The sequence below is a fragment of the Macrotis lagotis genome, chromosome 5 (assembly GCF_037893015.1).
Source record: "Macrotis lagotis isolate mMagLag1 chromosome 5, bilby.v1.9.chrom.fasta, whole genome shotgun sequence".
Taxonomy (NCBI): Eukaryota; Metazoa; Chordata; class Mammalia; order Peramelemorphia; family Peramelidae; genus Macrotis; species Macrotis lagotis.
Window position 1 is genome coordinate 197526235 of NC_133662.1, and position 24035 is coordinate 197550269.

Below are 24035 nucleotides of genomic sequence, written 5' to 3' on the forward strand. Positions count from 1 at the left end.
ATTGGTCCAATATAGAGAACAACTTAGATAATCTTGATGTTCTGTTGGAGAGCAAGTTCATTCTTCATTAAGGTGGATAATTTTACAAGTAAATTTCCAAGAAAAAGGTTTGGCTATGACTGCCAAGGGAATATAGCTGCCAGTTGGAGGTGCTTTGTGACTAAATTCCTGTCATTCATTTTAATCAGTCTGAATAATAATATCCCAATTCAATACAATTTGGAATTAGAGCAGATACATGAGATTAAAAAGGTGCAAGTGCTTTGAGGTCTACTGGGTAGAGATACTAAATAAGTCTACAGTTTTATTATCTCAATTGAATTTGAAATTGGACACTGATGCATTTAGAATTTGGGACAACTACTTAATGAGGAATTCAATTAAATTGCACTCAAAATATTCATGAATATTTTCTGCATGCAGAGAACCTAAAAATGTAGTCCTTTGTTTCTTTTTCCTGCTCAACAGCTTCAAACACAATAGGGAACATAAAAATAAAATAATATGATACAAAGTAATGATGTTTACTGATGATTATTATTAAGTGTAGTAATAATATAATAATTAGTACCTTTATTCCAGGAAACACAGAATATTTCAAAATAGTATTTCAATTATTCTCCCTTTTCTCTAGTGAGGCATTCATCTGTAATTTATAATTTTCATGACGAGCAAATGTTTATTACACCTAGTTCATTATTTAAAACTAGATTGGCAAATATGAGGTATGATCAAAAAGTAAAAGAATACAGATTTTGGCAAATTATTGTTACTTCATACCTTTCCATCAGGATCACTGTCATCACCACAATCACTATCACAATCATCACTAACTTTTATAACCAATTTAAAGTAGGCAAAGCACTTTAAATTTTATTTCATTTGATCCCTACAATAACCCAATGAGTTGGGTGTTAATTATTTTCTCCTTTTATAGATAAGGAAGATGACTTGTCCAGTGTTGTATAACTCGTAGGAATCTGAAAATGAATCATTCATTTCTTCTTAATTCCATGACTAGCCCTCTTAACTACTAATCCAAGGTGGATGAATCATATTAATTTTCTTTCTAAAAAGAATTTGAAGTTGGTAATGTTAATTACCATAAAATACAGATATAGAAGTCATTGGAGAATTAGTTGCCTATATCAGTATCTTACAAGTTTAAATAAAATTCAAGGTAAAACCTACATTAGAATAAATTTGAGGAAGACAGTTTCCAATTGTAGATTCTCTGTCAAATCCATCAATTGACAAGAGAAAAGCAGGATGGAGAAAACAATAGTGACTATCATTTTTTTCTTAGAATGCTTTAAGTGAAATATAATAGATATCAATGAAATAGTCAATAGGGTTCTTAGGCTAATTCAGTCAGCAAAAATTTAATTTTCTTCCCAAGGCAAGATACACGGTACCAAAGGGAATCACCTGTTTACTGTGCAAGTTCATTGACAAAACACTGCATAGAAGGAGAATGGAAGATTATCAATAGTTATTAAACTGTATTTTCCCATATATAAGATGCACCTTGATTTGGGGGCCTGAAATTTGAAAAAAAATTATTACATAAAGTTATTGATCTCAAGTTTTATTCATCATAAAATTCATACATCTCATCACTGTCAAAACTCCCATCCATTAGCTCATCCACATCTATTTTTGATGACAAATCATCATCTTAGGAGAGGCTCTGACCATTCTCTGGCCTGTGCTCTGGTCTGTGGTTGACCAGACGTACTCCCTGGGCAAATCTGGCACATGGACACATACTTAGTCCATTTTATTTCATGAACCTGAAGCATCAATTGTGTCCCCTTTGAAATCAGTCACTTCTTTTTCATCAGCAATTCTTCTTGCCTCATACTGAACCATCTTTGTGGACACAGGAATTCAAATTGCCCTTTGCTCTTCAATCCATCTCTTCATTCCCTCTCTAAATCTGGTCATTTGGCTGACTTGCCTCTCATGACCTTTTTCTGACATGGGATCTTTAGTAGGGTTTCTTCCTCCTCAGTTGGAGGAGGACCAAATTGATGTTCAATAGCATGATTTCCACTCATTTTTGCAAAATGGATCACTTTGAACTTGAATTAAAATTACAAAAACCTTTTTGGGGCCATTTCTGGGCAGAATGGCAAAACGTAGCCTAATAATATGGTAACAAATGCAAAAGAATGAATGCAAAGACAATAAGCACAAAAAAGCTGGAAGTGCAAGTAAAAATCTACAACAATGAGCACAAAAACATGTATGAAAAAGTGGGAAATGAAAGTAAAAAAAAAATCTACAACTAGTATATTAGTTGCTCCCAGTTTTTAGACCATAATTTTTTTGGGGGGAAAAAAGGGAGCATCTTATACATGGGGAACACAGTAATTTTCCCATATAGTAAAACGCAGTTGAGAAGACAGTTCTGCCATACCTATTCCAGAGAGCAAGGAACAAGGAATGATGTTACTAATAGCCAACAAAGTTCAAAATCCTCTACCTAGAAAAGGAACTTCATTGTTTTTAAAACTTGATCTCATATGCCCTTCAATTATGCTCTACTTAAACTAGATTACTTTCTGCCCAAAGGCATACCCAAGGCATTCTTGTTTCTGACAACTTTCTTTTGCTTCTCCTAATGCTTGGGCTAGACTTGTAGTTCCATATGTTATATTTCTCATATTTTCTTCAGTGTTGAGAGCAGGGACCAGCAAGTTATTATTATATGCAGATTAATTATTATATGCAAATATATCATATTATATCCCTGTTCATGAAATTTTATCAAATTTAATCTCAAGAACATTGATAAGTGAATTTGGGAAGGAAAATAAGACACATATTTTAATAGGACTAATTTGCCAATGTTTGCTAGACTTATTCTGTAGCGATTGATTCTAATCAAGGATTATAATGGGACTTCCATGGCTGGCCTTTCTCAATCAGTACTGAATGCACTATGTGAAAACATGAGAAAATGAAATTGAGTCAGATCAACAAGTTAAGAATCATTTATTAACTTCCTCCTATATGCCAAACAATTTACTAAGCACTGGATTTATAAACAAAGGCAGAAGACAACCCTTGATCTTAAGGAATTCAGAATTTACCTGGGAGGCAACAAATTATGTACAAGTAAGATATATTCAGGACAAACTGCGGATAACCAATGGAAGGAAGGTACTAGTATTAAAGGGAATTAGGAAAGGATTCTTTTAGAAAGTGAGATTTAGTACTTGAAGAAAACTAACGAAGCAAGGAGAATGAGAAGACTAGAGCGAAACTTTTGGGCATGGGGGGTTATCATTGGGAATGCTCAGAGTTGGGAGATGAATTATTTTGTGCATGGAACAACATGTATCACTGTATCACTGAATGATATAATATAATATATACAATATATATTATATAATATAATATGTTGGTAGGGAAGTGAAAAAGTATGAAAAATATTAGGGAACAAGATTATGAAAGTCTTTTAATGTCATGTGGATTTTATATTTGATCACAGAAGTAATAGGGAGCTACAGGTGTTTATTGAACAGAGGGGGTAATATGATTAAATTAGAGATTTTCGTTTTACATAGTAGGGACTGTAGATATAGTGTCATAGCTCCTGGAGATGGATGGATCATTTGAGGTTCTTTGTAAAGGGGAGGGACATGGATGGGCACATTTTAGACAATAGGAAAGTAGACAGTGAAGAGGGAGAGAATAAAGATCAGCAAGATTGTGGGGAAGTTGATAAAGAGGGCAATCTGATCTAAAAGACTAGAGGGAATAAGATAACTTGTTCTTGCAGAAGAGCTTGCCTTGGTAAGAGAAAGAGGGATGAAAAAACTTTAGACAATGTTTTGTGATGAGTAGGATAGTGAATTAATTAAATAGGCATAAAAAGATTGCTTCATTAAGGGAGGCTTTTATATGACACAAGTTTATAGTAGACTCAGCTATCACAAAAGGATGCCTGAACCTGAATAAATACATAAGGAATAAATCTAATATCTAGCTTTTTTTTTTTGATCTGTGATTTCATTTGCTCAGAGACATCCTCTATCAATAAAACATTGGTACTCCTTCCTTTACAACTTGCAATCTTGGAGGCCTAAAGCAACACTATCAAATATGTGGCCTGCAGGCTGCCCACAGCACTTCCAAGTACAACCTAAACTAGATTAAAATGCAAAAAATTAAAACCCAAATAAATGTAGATAGACATGGAAAAAGTAAATCAATATTCTTCCCTTGGGAATGGTATGTGTGCCTTATTGTTCTTTATTTATATTTTAATTTGTTAACACGGATCTGAGAATTCAAATGTTTTACCCCAAGGTCAAAACACTAGTGTCAGAGATAGAATTTGAATTCAAGTCTTCCTGACTCTGAGGCCAGCTCCTTATGGACACAGTTTGATTGCTTGTTATTGTTATTAATGCTGATGTTGCTAATTTATTATTTTAACATTTTACAGATGTTTACCTTTTAGTAAGATGAAGTTTACAAATGAAATACAAAGGTCAATTCAATTTAGCAACCATTTCTTGAATCCCTGTTTTGTACAAGGCACTGTCCTAAGTGTTGAGGATAGAAAGGTGCTCTCCTAGGGAAAATATGAAAGACATATAAAGAGGGATATTATGAGATAAAGTGTAATAAGACAGAATACCCAAAACATATTTCCAAGGCTATGAACATCTGAAGGCAAATGGAATCACTTTTGCCTGGAGGATTAGGAAAGCCTTTATAGTGAATGATAAATAATTGGGCCAAGAATTGAATAGAAGGATATATGGTTAAATGCCCTTTGGGAAATTTTCATCCTATTTTAATGATCCTAAGTGGCTTCCTGCCTCAGAGGTCCACATATTAACAGCAATATTTTTTTTCAGGGATGATAAATAGTACTGAAAATTATGAAATCGTATGGTCTTCTAAGAATCAAAAATTCTGATGACTCAAAGGTCATTAAAAAGGGTGCACATGTTGTAGGTAGGCATCTATATGTCTTGCTAGAGATCATTCATGATATGTGTTAAAAGTTCTAAAAAGGAAATCATAAGGGAATTTAGAATGCCCAAATATCTCTGCAGTTTTTTTAGCACTAATATTTTTGGGACACCTTGTAAACACTAAAGGAGTTAATTCACTCATTCAATGAGGGCAAGAATACTAAGAGAACTGAGATGCAATATAATCATAGAGATCTTACTATAACAATAAAAAGCCTGAAATGTGTTGGGTAAGTTTATTATGGTGATTATAGGAAAAATCACAAAGAAGGAGTTGTAGAATGTTCCTAATCTTCTGTAGCTAATTTTTTGGCACTGAAAATTTTTTTTTCTTTCATCTCAGTGCTGAATATTTTGTGCCAAATTTGGGCCAAAATATGTATTTTCCAAGGGATCAGTTATAGTTGTAGTTTATGCTAGTTTCTTCCTACTATATAAATAAATTTAAAACAATTAAAAACAAATAAAACTTCCTGAAAACATGTAATTTTTTAACACATGCTTCTACACTGAAAGAGTTAAAGGAAGAACAATACCAGTGAGGTTATGAGAATCTAATTATTTATTGGGCACATATGATAGAGTAAATTCTTTCAGGATTTGGCAGGTGTAGAGGAAAAATGAGCACAAATAATATATTTTCCAATTTTTACTATTAAACCCAAAAATGAAATAGCTTGTTAAAAGTTTATATAGAAATTCTGAGACTAACTCAAACCCTGAAATCCTTCAACCTCTTGAGAATAAGGTGTACATACAAACTTACATATACATATATGTGTATTTGTGTTATCTGTCTAATAAAGGTCTACAGGGTCTGTTGAGTACATATCATTACAGGTAAAATATAATTGGGAGGGGGCTTAGATAATACACATATTTATTCATATTTATTTCAATGAAATGATTCATTTATTAAATTTTATTATATAAACATGTATTTATTGATCCTACTCTGGAGAATAAAGGTCTAGAAGCTGATAATGAATTCCTATATAAATTATGGTCTTGAAATTCATTTGACAATTAATCATTCTTTCTGTTGTGACATGTGTTCTTTTGTATTAGACTGCTATTTAAAATTTTCATTATTATTTCTCTTTTCATTTTTATGTTGCATCCTTTTTTGTCTTGAGGAAAGGGACTGAGTCATGGCTTTTGAATTCCATCTTAGGACAGTGCCTTGAATATTCTAGGTGATCAACAAATAGTAGTTTGTTTATTACTAGGAAATAAAAAACACAATCACTCAGTTTCAAATAAAACCACACAATATAGCTGAAAGAGTTAGATAATAACAAAGTCCACAATTTTTTTCTTTTATACAATGCTGTCTTTCATTGATGTCATAAAAAGTGGTTCTAAAAAGGGGGAAATTAAAATGTGATTACAATACTGGAAGTTCTCCTTCCTCAGTGTCCCCTAAAGTCATTTTATAACAAAGAAAATCCAAAAGAAAAAAAGTTTAGTATGTCAACCAATACATCTTAAGAAAAATATAACTTTCTTTAGCGCTCTAAAGAAATACCACTAATAGAAATGTCTCCTTTAGAGACAAAGGAGAATGAATTGATTGTTAGGAACTGAAACTATGGTCATAATTTTATATTAGAATTAGATAAATTTTAAGGTCATCTGCTATGTGTATATTTGAAGTCATTAGATAGATCAAGAGATCAATGTAGTGACTGAAACAACTCATAAATATATAAAATAAACTATATATATTCATATATATGCACAGGTAAATAAAGATTTTATATATATATATATACACACACACACACACACACACACACACACACACACACACACATACACATATATATATATATATATATGTATATGTAAGATAGCTAGATGGGAGAGAATAAGAGAAAGAATAAGAACATAGAAGGCCAAAGATTGAACTTTGAAGATAGTGCATAATCAATGATGGGGAAGTGGAAAAGATGCTTGGATGAATACACAGAGGATAAAATAAGAATAATCAGGAAAAAAGTTAAGAAGATATATGGAAGCTGAGGGAAGTGCTTAAAATGGTAAATAATAGAAATTCTTTGTAGAAACCAAGGAGAATGAGGGCTAATAGGTCACTGAAATTGGCAAGAATGATGTAGAGACCTTTAAGAGTTCAATTTTAGTAGATGGATGAGGTTAGAGCTAATAGGTCAAATTTAAGGGGTCAAAGCAGGAATGAATTAGTAAGCAAAAGTAGAATGCAGGCATAATCACTCATTTGAGACGTCCAACAGTGAAAGGAAAGTAAGAAATAGGGAAGTACTATATTTGACAACAGTTTAAAAAAAGATCTTTTTTCCCCTCCAGTATATGAAAGTATTCAAATCTTTGCATGCAGAGAGTAGGGAAGATTTAGAAAAGATTCAAGGACTGCTGGTGCTTCAGAGATGGCAGAAATAAATACAGAATATCACCCTAGTTTAAGGAATGGGATCAAATTCACAGGTAAATAGATTACTCACCAAGAATAGCCACTCTTTTGGTTTTATATAAGTGAACAAATTGTTTCCCATTAATTATATTTTGTATTCTAAATATTATGAAGAAAATATGACATACCCTCAACTTTTCAACTATTTCAAAACAAGAGTAAAATGCAGTTTTCTCACTTTTACAAAAACAATTTTTATGGGTTTTATTTATATATCTCCAATTCCCAATTTATCCCTCCTCCTTCAGAATCCCAGAGAGCCATGTGTAATAATAACAAAAATAAAAAAAGGAAAAAAGATGAGCAAAACAAATGAATACAACAAAATACATTTTCTATAGTCTTTGAAAGACAGTCATAACCTCCTAATATAAGTGAGGGAGGCGTCTTCTCATTTCTCTACTTTGAAGCAAAGCTTGTAATTTTACAGCATTCAGTTTTTATTATTTTGTTGCCCTAGTTTTCAACTCATAATTTTGTTAGCTGTTTAATTTGCTTTGTATTTAAGTATTTCTACATTGTATTAAGTATTTCTGCAATTATTATTTCTTATGGCATAGTAATACTCACTTATTGGCTTATACTACAATTTGTTTAGCTATTCTCCAAATAATGATAATTCATTGATTTTCTCTGCTACTACAAAAAACTATGACTATAAATTTTTTGCTTTTTATGGGCCTTTGTTTTTATCATTGATTTCCTTGGAGTAGATATAGCCATAGGAGAAGAGTCTCAAGGTCAAAAGGCAGGGACCTAGCAACCTTTATCTTTGCATAATTCTAAATTTATTTCCTAGAATATTTGGAACAATTCATAATTCCACAACTAGTGCACTGATATGTCATTTTCCCATAGTTCTTACAATATTGATTGTATGTATGATATTGTTATCTTTGAAAATTTTCTTTCTGACTGTGAGGTGAAACCACAGTAATGCTTCATTTCAATTCATTTCCTAATGGGAATTTGGAGCACTTGATTGTTAATGTTTTCCAAATATTATTTTGAATAACTGTTTTCCTTTAACATGGGGTAAAAGCCTATATTGGAAAAGGTTTTTGTTTTATATACTTTTTTACTATTTATTGATTATAACACCCTTATCAGATATATTTGACAAAAAGATTATTTCCCTATTAATCACTTCAATTCTCATCCTATTTTAATTTTGTTTATTCAAAGGCATTTAAAATTCATGTGATTAAAATGATCCATTTCCCTTTAAAAATAATTCTCCTTTATCCTTTTCAAGTTAAGAACAAATTCCTTAAACTGAGTAAAAAAAGGATACATTGTTTCATTGTTAGTAGATCTGGGAAATAGTCTGCAAAATAATTTGTAAATGTGTTTCAAAAATCACGAAACTATATATACTCTTTGACCCATAAATATATCATTGAATGCCTCAAAGTGATAAAGAAAGAAAAAAAATTATATGTACAAAAGAATTAAAAACAGACTTTTTTCTCATTAAAAAACCTAGAAACTGAGCAAGTGACCAGTTGGGGAATGCCTAGGAATGTAAAATAATATTATTGCATCATAAAAATGATCAAATTTATGAGACAGAAAAGCTTAATGAGATTTATATGAATTGATATAGGATGAAGTTAGAATAAAGCAGAAAAAGGAGTCCATATAGTACCAACATCAGAAACAACTTGGGAAGGCTTAGAACTCTGATCAATGAACTAACTGATCAGCTTGCTACTCTAGTGGTGCAATGATAAATCATGCTACCCAAATCCTAAAAACTGGGTAATGGGTCGAAGGTACATACAGCATGAAAAATATGTTTTTTGACATCAAACATTTTCTTGGGGAGGAATGTGGGGCATTTTGGTTGGAAGAGGGAATAGCAATAGTGTTAACAAAAAAAGTTTCTAAGAGGCAGTAGTGAGATGTTGGGAAGAGATTTTTAGCATAGATAATATCTAAAGAAGCACAGAAGTAGGAAATATAGCACTGAATTCAAGGAAAAATTAGTGGAGATAACTTGACTCTTCTAAGAAAAACATAAAAACACCAAAGATTTAGGTGGAGATGATTATAAAACATTTTAAATGCTGAGGTTCATATTGCTCATCTCCTAAAAATAAGGCATTTATTTGAATTCATATTTACATTTAATGGTATTGGCAATAAGGAGTTACTGAAGTTTAATAGTATTTAAGTAAGAAATATGTTTTGATTGAATTCAATATATTAAATTTAGCATGACTTTCATTCATTCACCAAACATTCATTTAGGAACTTCTATACATAATAGCCCTATCTATCTATCTATCTATCTATCTATCTATCTATCTATCTAGACATATATATTTCCTAAGTGTTGATTGCATAAACAACTTAAAGAGATTTTATGCCCAATTAATTTTCTACTTTGGTCAGTAAATTAATAAATAAACTAAAATTAAAATAAATTGAAAATATATTCCCTATAAATTTGGAAAAATTTTATCCTAAATATTACCAAATACTTGAATTCTTACAAAATATTTTGATGATTTAATCTTTTACTATTATCTAAAGACAAAGAGATAGAAAGTCATGATAAATGGAAATTTGACCTTACAGTCTGGAAGAAGAAAATTTTAATTCTCTCTATGACACCCGCTGGATATGTGGCCTTGTACAAATGACTTAACCTTGCAGTATAGTACATAACATTTTAAGATTCTAAATTGTAGAGAACATGCAGATCTCCACTAGGAGAACAAGCTTTTTCTAAAAATATCCTAGAAGAATGAAACCTCCCCTCCCAAAACAAAACAAAACAACTAATATTATGTTAGTTTATAAATACAGTTTGTCTACCAGGCAAAGATGCAGAAATAGTTCAGTCTCTAAATAAGCTGTAGATAATCAAAAACAGATTTAGATTTCAGTCTCTCAAATATTTCACTTGGGGTCAGTAACTATGTTAGCCTCTATATGTAGGGAGAAATGTTAGTATCTATCACATTACAAATGTTATGGATTTTATCAGTGTATCTAATCCTGATAGTTTTGTTTTTTAGATATTTTTATACTGGCCCAAATAAATGCCATATATTTTATTTTATGAGCAATGAAATGTTATCTATCTCTGATGAGTCAAATTTTGATGATACAGTTTGAAAATGAGGCAACCTTGACTTCCCTCATTGTTTTTTTGCTATTTTACTATTCTTGATACTTCTATGATGCTACCCAGACAAAAAGAAAAAGAAAATTATTTACTTCTTATGATCTGCCATGTATTAAGTTGAAGATGTGACATATCACAATTTAGCTATAAATGTGTGTGGTTCATGGACCTTTAAGATGAATCTTTAATATTATATTATTCATGTTTCAGGCGGGGCTAGGTTATAAAGTAGACAAAGACATGGACCTGCACTTCAAGTGTCCTAACTTGATTTCAAATCTAGCCTTAGATACTTGCTTGACAAGTTACTTGACAAGTAACTACATTTCTGTCTGCCTCAGTTTCTTCAATTGTAAAATAGGGTTAAAAATAGCATCTACCTCCCAAGATTGTTCTGAGGTTAAAATGAGACATTTGCATGAATTTTATAAACATTAAATTGTTATATAAATGTTAGTTCCTTGTCTTCCTCTTCCTCTTTCACTTCTTCCTTCTCGTCTTACCATTTCAGTTTGAAATATGATTGGCAAAATCAAGATGAAAACAAAAGAATGAATTAAACCAAGTTAATATAAACAATTTTCTGTTTCCTTAGACATAGTACTAATAATGATTCTGTTTTCTATCTTTCTATCAGATGCCATTTAAAAACTAATAACTAGGGGCAGCTAGGTGGCTCAGTGGATAAAGCACCGGCTCTGGAGTCAGGAGTACCTGGGTTCAAATCCGGTCTCAGACACTTAATAATTACCTAGCTGTGTGGCCCCGGGCAAGCCACTTAACCCCATTTGCCTTGCAAAAAAACCTTAAAAACTAATAATTAAATGCCATTCTTTTTTTTTTTATTTTATTGCTTTCCTTCCCTGGTAAAGAATGGAAATTAATATAAAAGTAAACACAACTTCCTAGACACTAGAATTTTTGAAGAACATAACAATAGATAGCCACATTATAAATTACAACCATTGATCACTGTACCTTTAGGATCGTTTAACACTGAGCCAAATGCACTGATCACCACATCTGCCTTCAATTGGACAACCTGATCTTCATCTTCATTCCACTTTCCATTTTCATCTTGTTCTGTCCGAACAAACTGCATTGCAACAATTCGCCCACCTTTTACTATCACTTTTCTTGGGGAAAGGAAAGGCAAAAATTCACATTTTTCTTCTTTAGCAAGCTCCATCTAAGGGGAAAAAAAACAGAAAAATTTATATAAAGAAAAAAAGCCTTCCCCTAGAGAGCATTTAATCTACCTTCTAATTTAACTAACTTCTAACATCTAACTTAACTCTGTAAACTACTATTCCATTTAGACAAGCATGAGGCTTTTCTTTTCCCTAGCATGTAAAGATGAATGTATTATGGTATTCTTAAGAGTCAGTTATCAAGAATTTACATGTTGGTAAACGGATGGAAAAATTCCTCAGCCAGGCAGAAGAAAATGGGCAATAAACTAGTGTTTGAGAAATAGAAATCACAAGAACCTTATCTTACTTATATTCCATGTCCCACTATCAGCACACAGCAAAAGAAGATTCCTTGGACAATGAGTTGATTCCTATTATTCTTTCTCTGAAGATTCATTTTAATGTTTTTATCATGTCCAAAGTGAAAATGAATACCATTCTCTAACAGCAGAAAAATTAATCTATGCTGGAAAAAGTCAATAGAATTGGGTTTTTTTTAGGTTTTTGCAAGGCAAATGGGGTTAAGTGGCTTGCCCGGGGCCACACAGCTAGGTAATTATTAAGTGTCTGAGACCGGATTTGAACCCAGGTACTCCTGACTCCAGGGCCGGTGCTTTATCCACTGTGCCACCTAGCCACCCTAAGTCAATACAATTGTAGGAGCTAAATAGTGCCGGTGAATGATGAGAACAGTAGGTAGGATTATAGGTAAGAACATGTCCAGGCCAAAGGAATTCTTACATCTTCAGTGATTGTGTCCCAATAACATTTACCCTCTTTAATCCCTCTCTTCCCAATTATATAAGATCATTCTCAAAATAGATTTCTGTTAATAAAAATATGAAAGAGCACAAATTGAAAGTGTTTTACTATTTTTCATATTATCAATTTAAAGAATTTTCACAACTATTTAGTCACAAAAGAAAAGGGAATTTGTTGTTAGAGAAACTGATCTGTGATATTTGTAACTTATGCAAGAGAAGATGTAATGAGGAAAAGAATCTAATTTCTTGCTCACTCTTTCTAGAACAGTGACCTATTCATTGGATCTAAATTGGATAGCCACACTATCTGTTGTAATGATATTCATAAATTCATTCCTCTTTAATAGATAATATTTACATTGCCCTTTAGAGTTGAAAAACACAATATATTATCTTATGTTATCATTAAATATTATTGAATGACTGATCTCATTCAGAATACCTGTAAACTTGAAATCTTTCTTCTCAAGATACAGGGTACTTATAAAAGAAAGTTTCTTCTGCAACCATGAAACCATTTTGAAATGCCCAGCTGATTTTAAGAGTGAAAACATGACTAACTATAAGCATCTGCTGAAACCATTTTAAACAAACAGCATGAACAGAATAGATACTAAAATCTAATAATATGTGGGAAGAATAAAGAAGCAGAATGGAATTATGTCATGGGATCTAAGCCATGCTTCTCTAAATTCATTCTCCTTTGTATGAGCTCACTGCAACTACTTAGAGCTACTGATCAATGGTCAATGGGATTGCAATTTCAGAAGAGAGGAGAGAGAGAGAGAGAGAGAGAGAGAGAGAGAGAGAGAGAGAGAGAGAGAGAGAGAGAGAGAGAGAGAGAACAAAACTCTATAAATACTTTTTTCCCTTACAGAATAAAATACTATTGTTTTTAGAAGGGCCAGATAACTCAAACATTTCTAATGATATAATAAATATGACTTGATGAGGATTTGTTCCCATGTCTTCATATGTTGCTTTTGTCACATTTGGATAATACAACACCTTGCAACCCCATCAATATAATCCTTCTTTACTGTGTTTCAAAAATGTCACCCAATACTAAATTTTAATGATAATGCCACACTTGATTGAGCAACAATGCCTAATGTTTATAGTTTGAATAAATCAATATAAAACACTTATTTATAACAGCAGTGTTTTCAGTTGTGAGTAGAAATAAAATATCATGACACTTGTAGCACATGGCTGAAGTATCTCTCATGTTCAAATTTCATTTTCCTGTCTATAATACAATACAAAATTTCTTCCCTGTTACTGAAATTGTGCCAACAAATTCTAAGTCAAGAAATCTTCATCTAGGCATTTAAAACCCTATACAATCTAGTTCTTTTACCTTGCCAAATTTATTTCGTGTTTTTCCCTTTCCATATCCTCTGTTCTGGTCAAATCAAACCATTATGGATTCCGTGTAAATGACATTCCATTGCCCTTCCATCCTTTGTTGAGAATGTCTCACCTATCTAAAGTATTGTCTGACTTTGCTACAGACTCATAGTATTCCTAGCTTATGTCAAGGCATGGCTCAAGGACCACTCTCTAGGCCTTCTTTTTGATTATCTCTGTTATTAATCCTTTCTTCCTTCTGTGAGTACTACATGAATATTTGACTTCAAATTCCATTTCAGCCACTGTCTACCTCTGTTACTCTAAGAAAGTCATTATCATCCTCAGTTTGTCATCTATAAAATGGGAATAATATTAATAATAATAGCATCAACGTCTTAAGGCTATGGTGAGGATAACATTTGTAAAGTTGCTTTGTAAACCTTAAAATACTATTAATAATGGCTATCTTTATTATTAAAAACAAACAGAATTATAATTTCATTTTTGTCTCTATCATCAGAAATGAACTTTGTTTTACACAATATATATGTTCTATGAACATTGCTGAATTAATTTGCCTTAAATAATGCCTGACAGATTGCTATTTTTATGTTTCAGAATGTGTATTGTTTCATGACTGTTTTCCTACCTGTTTATAACATTTAAAATGTTCAAAGGATTACTTGACTATCTCATTAGCTAGATATTACAAAATTATCATCCCTATTTTACACAAAAATAAATTTAAATTTCAAGAAATTTAGTGACCTGTTCAAAGTAACATGGCTTCTGTAAAAGGGGGGAACAGGAAAGAAAGGGGATCACATAATTTAATTATTATAAAATCATTATTAAATTAATCATTCAACTAGTAAACATTTATTAAGAACCTACTGTGTGCTGGGCACTGGGCTAAGCAATTTTGACAAATATGATGTCATTTGAAGGAAAATCTGATACAAGGTTTCTGCTAAATACCAATCCAGAGTTTGAGCCAAATACACAGTAGGTCTTTAATAAATGTTTACTAATTGAATGACTTCAAATACCTTTCCCTACAGTATACTGCCCTGTACTCAGATGTCCCTATTTCTAGCTTTATGATACTATGAATCTGTCTTATTTTCAAGTTTCTCAAGGCATACATATCTTAATATACAATTAAAGTCAAACTGCCTTCTGTGTGTTGTAAATTTTCCATATTCAGAGACATTGATGCTCTTACTATCAGCAAACCTTATGTCTCAGGAATGAGAATATTAGCATTCAAATAATTGAACATTTTCATTTATTATCTGTCAATGCATAGAGGTTAGGCTCAGAGGATTCTGGTCACTCACAGAGATTACTCCCCATGCCTGCTGGAGTAATTCCAGTGATATTATGCTCTAATGCATATAGGATACTTCTATTGGATGAGAAAGACATAAATCATGCCAGCTCTTGCTCTTTTGCTGTTAAGTAGCTGGGATTTCAATTTGATTTATCTGGAGAAAAAAATATTTTTAAGTAGGCATAGGACGATGCAATTTTGAAGGGATATGTTTACTTGGGAAGGAGTGATATTACATCAGAAAAAGGCAAAGAAAGATCCGAAGTTAAGAAAGGGGCTTGGGAGATAGAAAGGTGATTGAGAAAATGAAAATAGAGAAAATGGACAGTCATTGAAAGCATATGAACGAACAAATGCCCTGAAATTGCTGTTGAAATAAAAAAGATGACTGAATATTTTGTAGTCATCTGGAAAATTTTTCCAAGGAAGAGAAATAAAAACTATGACATGAAAACAACAGAGTTAAATAGGAGAGACAGAAAGAAAGCATAGCAACTTATCTCATTTGTCTTTCCCTCTTGTGAGAGAAAGAGGGAAAAATATAATAACCAGGAACTAGCAAATTCTTGGTACATATGGATGACTAATAAATGTTCTTTCATTGACTGCCATCATCAAAAAGTATAATAAAATCAAAAAGAAACTTTATAGTATTTTGTTCAAAGCTTTGTTGTCTATGAACATTTTACTATGAACAGACCTCTCTTCTGAACTTCAATCAAAATGCTAACTGAATGAAATTGAGAGAATGTCAATGAGTTGTTGTCTGGATAGGATTACCATGAAAGAAACATTTATAAATATTAAAATTATTTTCTTTCTGTCATATTTTAACACATATTTTGCCTACATTGGTGCTACAATCATAGGGATAAAAAACACAAACATTGGAAAGAACAAGGCTAAGAAGATAAGACAGTTGGGTTTGTCCATTCCAAGTCCATATTGGAGGAAACTGAGTTTGACTTTGGTGCAGATATTTATTAACTATGTCTATCAAGTAAATATTTTGTGAAGTGGAAATGATATAGCATGTGTAAAGCAATTTTTTTTAAAAACTAGATAAATGATATTATTTCTTTTTCTTATTTTATGGAACACAGGTACAAAATCTCTATTGTGCTATTTGTCTTTTATATTTAGTGTCATATGGAATAGTACATATTTAGATCAAAGAATCCCTGAAAAACTGTAATGGCAGATAGGATTATGAGGACAATACTCAGATGATTAAAATTTCTTAATTAGAACTCAATAAATTGAAAGCTTTTTTTCCACGCATAAACTGGAAATTGTATTAAATGTCTTATAGTATAGAAACATCTATTTAGAAAGTTATTGTTATTTTGATAAATTCTATATTTACTTTATTATGTAGAATTTTTTTCTATGCCAATGTTTCAGTTGCAATATAATTTGTTTGCTAAATTCTAAAATATATCTTTGTGAGGAGTGTCCTATATTTGTAATAGATATTTCTGACTTTTACTTTATGGGAATATTTTCTGGCATGCAATTCTAGACATCAAATTGTGTCATTCTGACTATTCTATAGGTGATAAATATTACAACCTGCAATGCTTTGTGGCATTGTTTCTGTGATTTCCCTGCATGATATATACTGGTCAATATGGTTTGAGTTCTTTAAGGATAACCTTTCTGCAATATCTATTGGCAAGCACCTTGATTTATATTGCTATCATAAATCTCTTCACTTGTATACACAAATCTACATAACTCAAGGCATATGTTCAATGGATCTTTAGTTATAGTTTTTGGGAGGACATGAGGTTTGGGTTCATATGGATATCTACTATGAGGGAGCTTTGATTCTATGCTTTGATTTTTTTTTTTTTTTTTTTTTTGGTGAGGCAATCAGAATTAAATGACTTGCCCTAAGCCACACAGCTAGTAAGTATTAAAGTATCAGAGGCCAGATTTTAACTTAGGTACTCCTTACTGAAGGACTGGTGCTCTCTCTATATATTGTACCACCTAGCTGTCCATTACACATGGATCTTAATATTTGTTCAATATTTGTTTTATTCATATTGTTAATAATTTTATATATTTAAGTTTTTCAACTGTAGCACTTTGAAAAATAGCTTAAACTACTGTTGCCTTGGTTGTCATTTTTCATTTCTTATCATGGAGAGCAAATGTCAGTCAGTTAATATTTCCAAATGCTTTTTGCCACTTGAACATGGTGACTTTCTTCTTGGTTAAACTTCTCTATGAAATGGTAAAAAGGGATGCCTTGGAGTTGTCCATTTCTATTTTTATAGTTTCAACTATTTACATAAAGATGATAGAATGGAACTGCTATAATAACCCACAGTTACTATCTCCTAATTGTTATCTTTTAAACTGACTTGATGTTTACTTTGACTTTAACTTTGTTTGCAAATATTCCTACAGACAGCTGTTTTGAAACAACTGCTTTATCTAAAACTACTTCCTGTTAAGAGATAATCTATTTTTTCCTAATGTAGTTTAGTGCTTATCACATTCTGCATCTTCATGAATAAAATCTTTTTGAATAAAATATTATTTTGATAAAGAAAAACTTGTGGGAACTCTAAATATTTTAAATTATTTCTTCTCAATTCTAAATAATGTTTTACTACATAGTTTCTGTTGGTTTATCACCCTTATGTCCACCTTTTTACTGAAATCATTGAGTATTCAGATTTATATTGATGAATTTTGAAGGATTAAAACAAGTGAAACTAGATAGAATCATTCCTCCTCTCCAGCTCAGAGATTATGAAACCATGCTATTCTTAAAATTTCTTCATCTTCTATAAGGTGAAGTCTTCTTGAGTAATCTTCAAAAATGATACATTTCAAGATGGAGTAATCACAATGTTGCTGTATAATTTTTTTTCAGGTTTTTCCAACTCTGTGACCCTTATTTGGGGTTTTCTTGGAAGAGATATTGAAGTATTTCACCCTTCTCCAGTTCGTTTTACAGATGACAAAACTAAGGCAAATAGTGCTAAGTGACTTGCTAAGTTAAAATCTAATGTGTCTGAGAACTCAGATCTTCCTGATTCCAGACTTAAAGTTCTATCCATTGTTCTACCTAATTTCCAATGAGGATATCTCTCTCTCTCTCTGTCTGTCTCTCTCTCTCTCTGTCTGTCTGCCTCTCTCTCTCTCTGTCTGTCTGCCTCTCTCTCTTTCTCTCTGTCTGCTTCTCTGTCTGTCTGTCTGTCTCTCTCTGTCTGTCTCTCTCTCTCTCTCTGTCTGTCTGCCTCTCTCTCTCTCTGTCTGTCTCTGCCTCTCTCTCTCTCTCTCTGTCTGCTTCTCTGTCTGTCTCTCTCTCTCTCTCTCTCTCTCTCTCTCTCTCTCTCTCTCTCTGATGTTTGGGGCTATTAGAACCAACATCCTTGATTTAGCTCTCTGATTAAAACTGTTGAGAAAATAGTATTTTATTAATTTGAATTTAATTTATACCAAGAATGTCAATATGATTGTGGTTCATTTCTTATGAAAGTTAAAAATACTTAAGTACCAAGAGCTAATTCTTTAGATGGATAAGAACTCTTTGGCCTTGTCCCTCTTCTTTATTATTTCACACCAGTTACTTCAAATATTGAAATGGGGTCTTCAGAGAACCAAGAACTGTTTTGTGTTTGGGGCTATTACATAGGTCCCTGTAGTCATAAAAAAATTCTCACTATTAGTTTTTCTACAATTAGGTATAGTGATAGATATGCCAATACCTTGTGAATCAATATATTCTTTTGAATGGGCATGCTGTCATAGAAAATGCAAAGGCTGAGAATCATTACCTTGTTCACAGAAAGGGTAATGTTGTTTTTTGAGTAAAAGAATATTTATAGTATCTATACATAGCAAAATTCAAGGAAGAAGTTTCTATTACTTTACTTTAAAAACAGATATTTTGCCTCAAGCTTCTTCTACATTGTATATGTAGAAATTTGCTTAGAACAAAATATATAGTGATGAGGTATTTGGTAAATTGATTTTGTAAATTGAAAAGAATACATATTGTCAACATTGAAGGTATTACCAAGAAATAAAACAATATTCCAGAATTTTTGAAACCAGTTATTATTTGTTTCTTTAAGAATGAAAATTTTAAAAAATCTCCTGATGGTTACTGTTATCTACAATCCTTTTTGTTTACTTAACATTTAAGCAACTTTGTATACTGTCATAGCTAAAAAAGCAGAGCTATTTTGTAATAATAATTGTTATTATTTTGATTAGCATTTTTATAGCACTTATAGTTCCCAAACTATTTACATGTATCATCTCATTTGAGCCCTATAAGTTACATTCTATTCCGATCCCTATTTTAAAAGCCAAAGAAATTCAGGCTGTGATGAATTAAGTGATTCTCTTCTAATCATATAATTACTATATGTCTGAGGTGGAATTCAAATCTTGATCTTACTGATATCCAATCCATCTTAATTATATCTAAGTTCAACAACTTGTTATAAATATAAATTTAACTGACATGGCAGTATAGTTTTACATTCTTTCTATAAAATATATACATAATTTCCTAATCAATTGACAAACTATAAAATTAAATAACTTTAGAATTGAAAGATTTGAGTTTTAGAAACTAACTAGTCAAAATTAATTTTTTCCATAAATAAGAAAACTGGAGTAAAGGAAAGCCAAATAATTTGTCCAAGAACAAGATAACTTTTGCAGTTAACACTGGCTTTGAGTTCATCTCTTCTGGCTGACATTCAAGATTTCTTTCAACTACATCATCCAGGCTACATACATTTGGAATTTTATTGTGGACATAGAAAGGTTTAAAGAGTTTTATCCTAAGGAAATGTCTTCTACCAACTGTAGGGAATCAAATTCCCACTTATTCTATCACTTCTGTCAATTTTAGAGTTATCTATGTAACATAAGACATATTATTTTTTGCAAGACTCATTTTTTTACCAACTACACAGATGCTGTGATAGACAAGATTGAAATGATTTCTAATCATCAGATATTGTAGAAATGCTATAGATCATCATTATGAATTTCAGGGAAGTTCTTAAACTTATAGGATCTATTTTCTTATTTTACAAAAGAAAGCTTTTTTATTCTAAGTTCACAATTATGCAAAAAAATAAAATTTTCAATGTTCAAAAGATAGAAAATGAGATTATATAACAAACTGTGAACTTACATTATACATGTGTTCTTTTATACGTATATAGATATAGATTCTATATTTGTATAATATATTCAAAATATGATGATTTATTAATATACTAAGTATAAAATGCATTAATGAAATCTATATTTTATATATTATATATTTTGATGTGTACTTATATTCAGGTTTGTACATGTGAAGTTGAACAAGGTAGTAACAAAATTGTGCAAATTTTGTCCCCTTCTCTGTCTTTTTATTGTGTTTTTTGCATTAAAAATATGTTTGATAATTGTTCAATAACTGGTCAAGGAATATGAAGAGGCAAATCTCAGATCAGCAATGGTTTAATAAAAGAGTATAAGTCATATTTGTATTAATATAAACTGAAATATCATGTAAAATAAACTGAAAGTTAAAAACAAGAAAATGATTACAGCATATCAATGACATTTTAAATAATTTAAGTTTACTCTTGCTAAAATTGATCATTTAGAATTATAAGCAAGTCAAAAAGAAACTCAGAAGCCATTGTATATCACTGTGAGCAAGCAAATAACTGATAATGTTATCTTTTACTTAATGCTACATTTCAATCAATGACTATAAAATATGATGGTTTGTTGCTACAGGAATAAATGAACAATTCTTGCCAAATATATCAGGCATTTTATAACCTGCTAAATGTATGAAACAGAGGAACTTTATCCAGAAATACCCCTGTCTCGTAGGGTAACCATTGTGACTGTGGAAAGTGAAGATCATTAAAGTCACTTAGTAATGATTCTTGTTACTTGATGGGCAACCCAGTCTTGTATCCCATCAGATATCTTGGAAATCTATCATCTGTTCATGACAATGGTATAAGCACTATTCTTAGATGCCTGTCATATTACCAGAAGATTTAGATTACAACAGCAGAATCTTGATATAGACTTGGGTTAATCCTCTCTATGTCGCTATAATCGGGGTATACCTATTCGGAGTCATAATAAGGATAGACACAACAATTTCCACTCTCATTCTTTAGTTTTCACTTGTCAAACTGGCATATTAAATATTGACCTTCTTGTTCTCTCTCAGACATTCTGAACTGCTTAAAGTACCCATAAATTTTTATCAGATCTGTCAACAGCTTTTGATACTCATATTTGGGGGATTCTGTTATCCTGAGAAATTTAATCTCATCTGTTTGACTTTGCAGAAAGGACTGGAGGGAATTATTAATGGATTTTCCCTCATCTAATGCAGAACAATTGTTGGGATCCCTAAAGACTATCAGTGAGATGCTATAGTTTGTCAGTAGCATCCCTGTGTGTGTGTGTGTGTGTGTGTGTGTGTGTGTGTGTGTGTGTGTGTGTGTGTGTGTGTGTTTGTGTGTGTATGATGTTTGGGGAGGGGGTGCCTAAGAAGGAAATGCAAGTCATTTGAAACTACAATTGGATGTATAAACAGGTCATGTTTTTGTCTTCTTTTCATCAGATTTAGATCCTCTGGTTTCATAATTCCTTTACAAAGAAAGAAAAATGCTACATAAAAGTTGATGAAATCCTTGGAAACTATGCTTATCATTGTTGATAGGAATGAGACAAACCTGTATCCACAATAATTTTAGAATATATTTTCTAGCCTTCAGAGGAAATAGTCTTTAGATATAAATTTATACTTCAAACTCTATAATACATATTATGAAATGTCTAAGTTCCTAAAGATTGAAACTTTGTCCTAGTCACTTAATGTGTTTGCCACCTGTAGATTAGAAAAACCTACTGGAACTGGTTTCTATACCTCTTAAACATTACCTCTTCCCCCCCTCCCTGCCCTAAATGTATCTGATAAAATAGGCTACATCTGCTAATATTTTATGTTAAAAAAATCAGCATAAGAAGCTTTTAAAACCACAAAAGTCTAATTTCTTTTTCTCTATTTTTAGAGTACTAATATATTCAGATGGAAAGGAAGCTTAATTTTCCAAATGAAAAATCTTTACACTCATAAATGGTATTTTATTTATCAAACAAAATATTTTATTCATCAAAATCATTACAAAATTTGACACCATTAAAGATACTCTCTTGAGATATAAAATCCACTGACCTAACAAATGATATTATAGTAAATGGATTTGAGATTTGATGACCTTCATGTTGATTGGTTTATGGAGGAAATGGAAAAAAAAGGAAGGACTGAAGGAGTCAAAATATTTTGTTTTGATGTCAAACCATTTTTAGTGATCAGGAATGCCTTCCCTTCACCAGTATTCAATAAAAACTAAGTGTACTGATTTTTAAAAAATGTAATCTGTGAGCTATAGTATGATGTTTCAGTTGGAGTTCTGGCAAAATCCTAGGATACATTTTAAAGGAATAATCAGTAAGTAACTATAAATTAAGCAAGGATCATGAAGTCAGCATGACTTGATGAAACCATAATGATCAGTTCTTGTAAGATTAGTCTTTTTTCCCTTCTCTCTCTCTCTCTCTCTCTCTCTCTCTCTCTCTCTATATATATATATATATATATATATATATATATATATATATATATATATATATATATATATATGTATATCTGTGTGTGTTACTAGACTAATAGATTAGGAAAATGTTGTAGAAATAGCTTAACTTACTTTTTGTATAAATGTGATGCCATTTCTTCTGTTTTTACCATGGGCTGGATGATAGTATGATGAGGTAGAATGAAAATTTGTTGAATTGCTAACCCCAAAGAGTGAAATTAAAAGCATTGTGCTAATTTGGAAAGAGGGCTCAAAGGCATATGCCAGAAATTCAGTGCTGAATCCAATTACTTAACTTTTTTTTGAATCAGTGATTTAGCATGGTGCTTATTATATAATGGCAGTTTGATAAAAGCTTATAGATGGATTGATGGATAGGTGATTGGATTGATTGAATTTTAGAAGTCATGTTTATCGAATTTGCTGGAGGCACAAAATTAGTTAATACATGATATGACAGAATCCAGATCCCAAAATATTTGGACAGTCTAGAACACTGGGCTTTTTAAAAATTCACCAATCAAGTTTGGAGTTTTACATTTTTTCTCCCTCCCTCCTTTCCATCTCCCCAATAGAAAAATCTAATATAGGCTCTACGTGTACAATTGTGATAAATATAGTTCCATATTAAACCATGTTGTAAAAGTAGAATCAAATCCAAATGGAAGAAAAAAATCTGAGAGAAAAATACTTCATAATACCTGCTTTTAAAACAACCTTTAACAATTGAAGATAATAATCTTTGGTCTGTAATTAAACTCCACAATTCCCTCTTTGGATATGGATGGCATTTTCCATAATAAATCTTCTAGAATTATCTTTGTTTATTGTACTGCTGAGATGGACAAATACATCATAATTATTCATCACACCCATGTTGCTGTTAGTGTGTATAATGTTCTTCTAGTTCTGCTCATTTCACTCATCATCAGTTTACGTAAGTCTTTCTTTGTTTTTCTCAAGTCTCATCTCTCGTTATGTCTTATAGAACCAACAGCATTCCATCACATTCATATACCACAATTTGTTCATCCATTTCTCAATTCATGGGCATTCCCTCAGAGCTACTATGAGTATTTTTGTACATATGGGATTTTTTTATCCTTTTTGGGATACAAATTAGTAGTGGTATTGCTGGGTCAAAGG

The 24035-nt window shown here is 31.6% G+C and overlaps 1 protein-coding gene across 2 annotated transcripts in view; it reads right to left on the reverse strand.

The window, feature by feature from the left end:
* DPYD (dihydropyrimidine dehydrogenase) overlaps positions 1-24035 on the reverse strand; it is a 1037477-nt gene that overhangs the window by 558627 nt on the left and 454815 nt on the right. For both annotated transcript variants that reach the window (XM_074188237.1, XM_074188238.1), the window contains exon 11: positions 11564-11774. In XM_074188237.1, coding sequence (XP_074044338.1) covers positions 11564-11774 — 211 coding nt within the window. The remainder of the gene's footprint in view (positions 1-11563; positions 11775-24035) is intronic.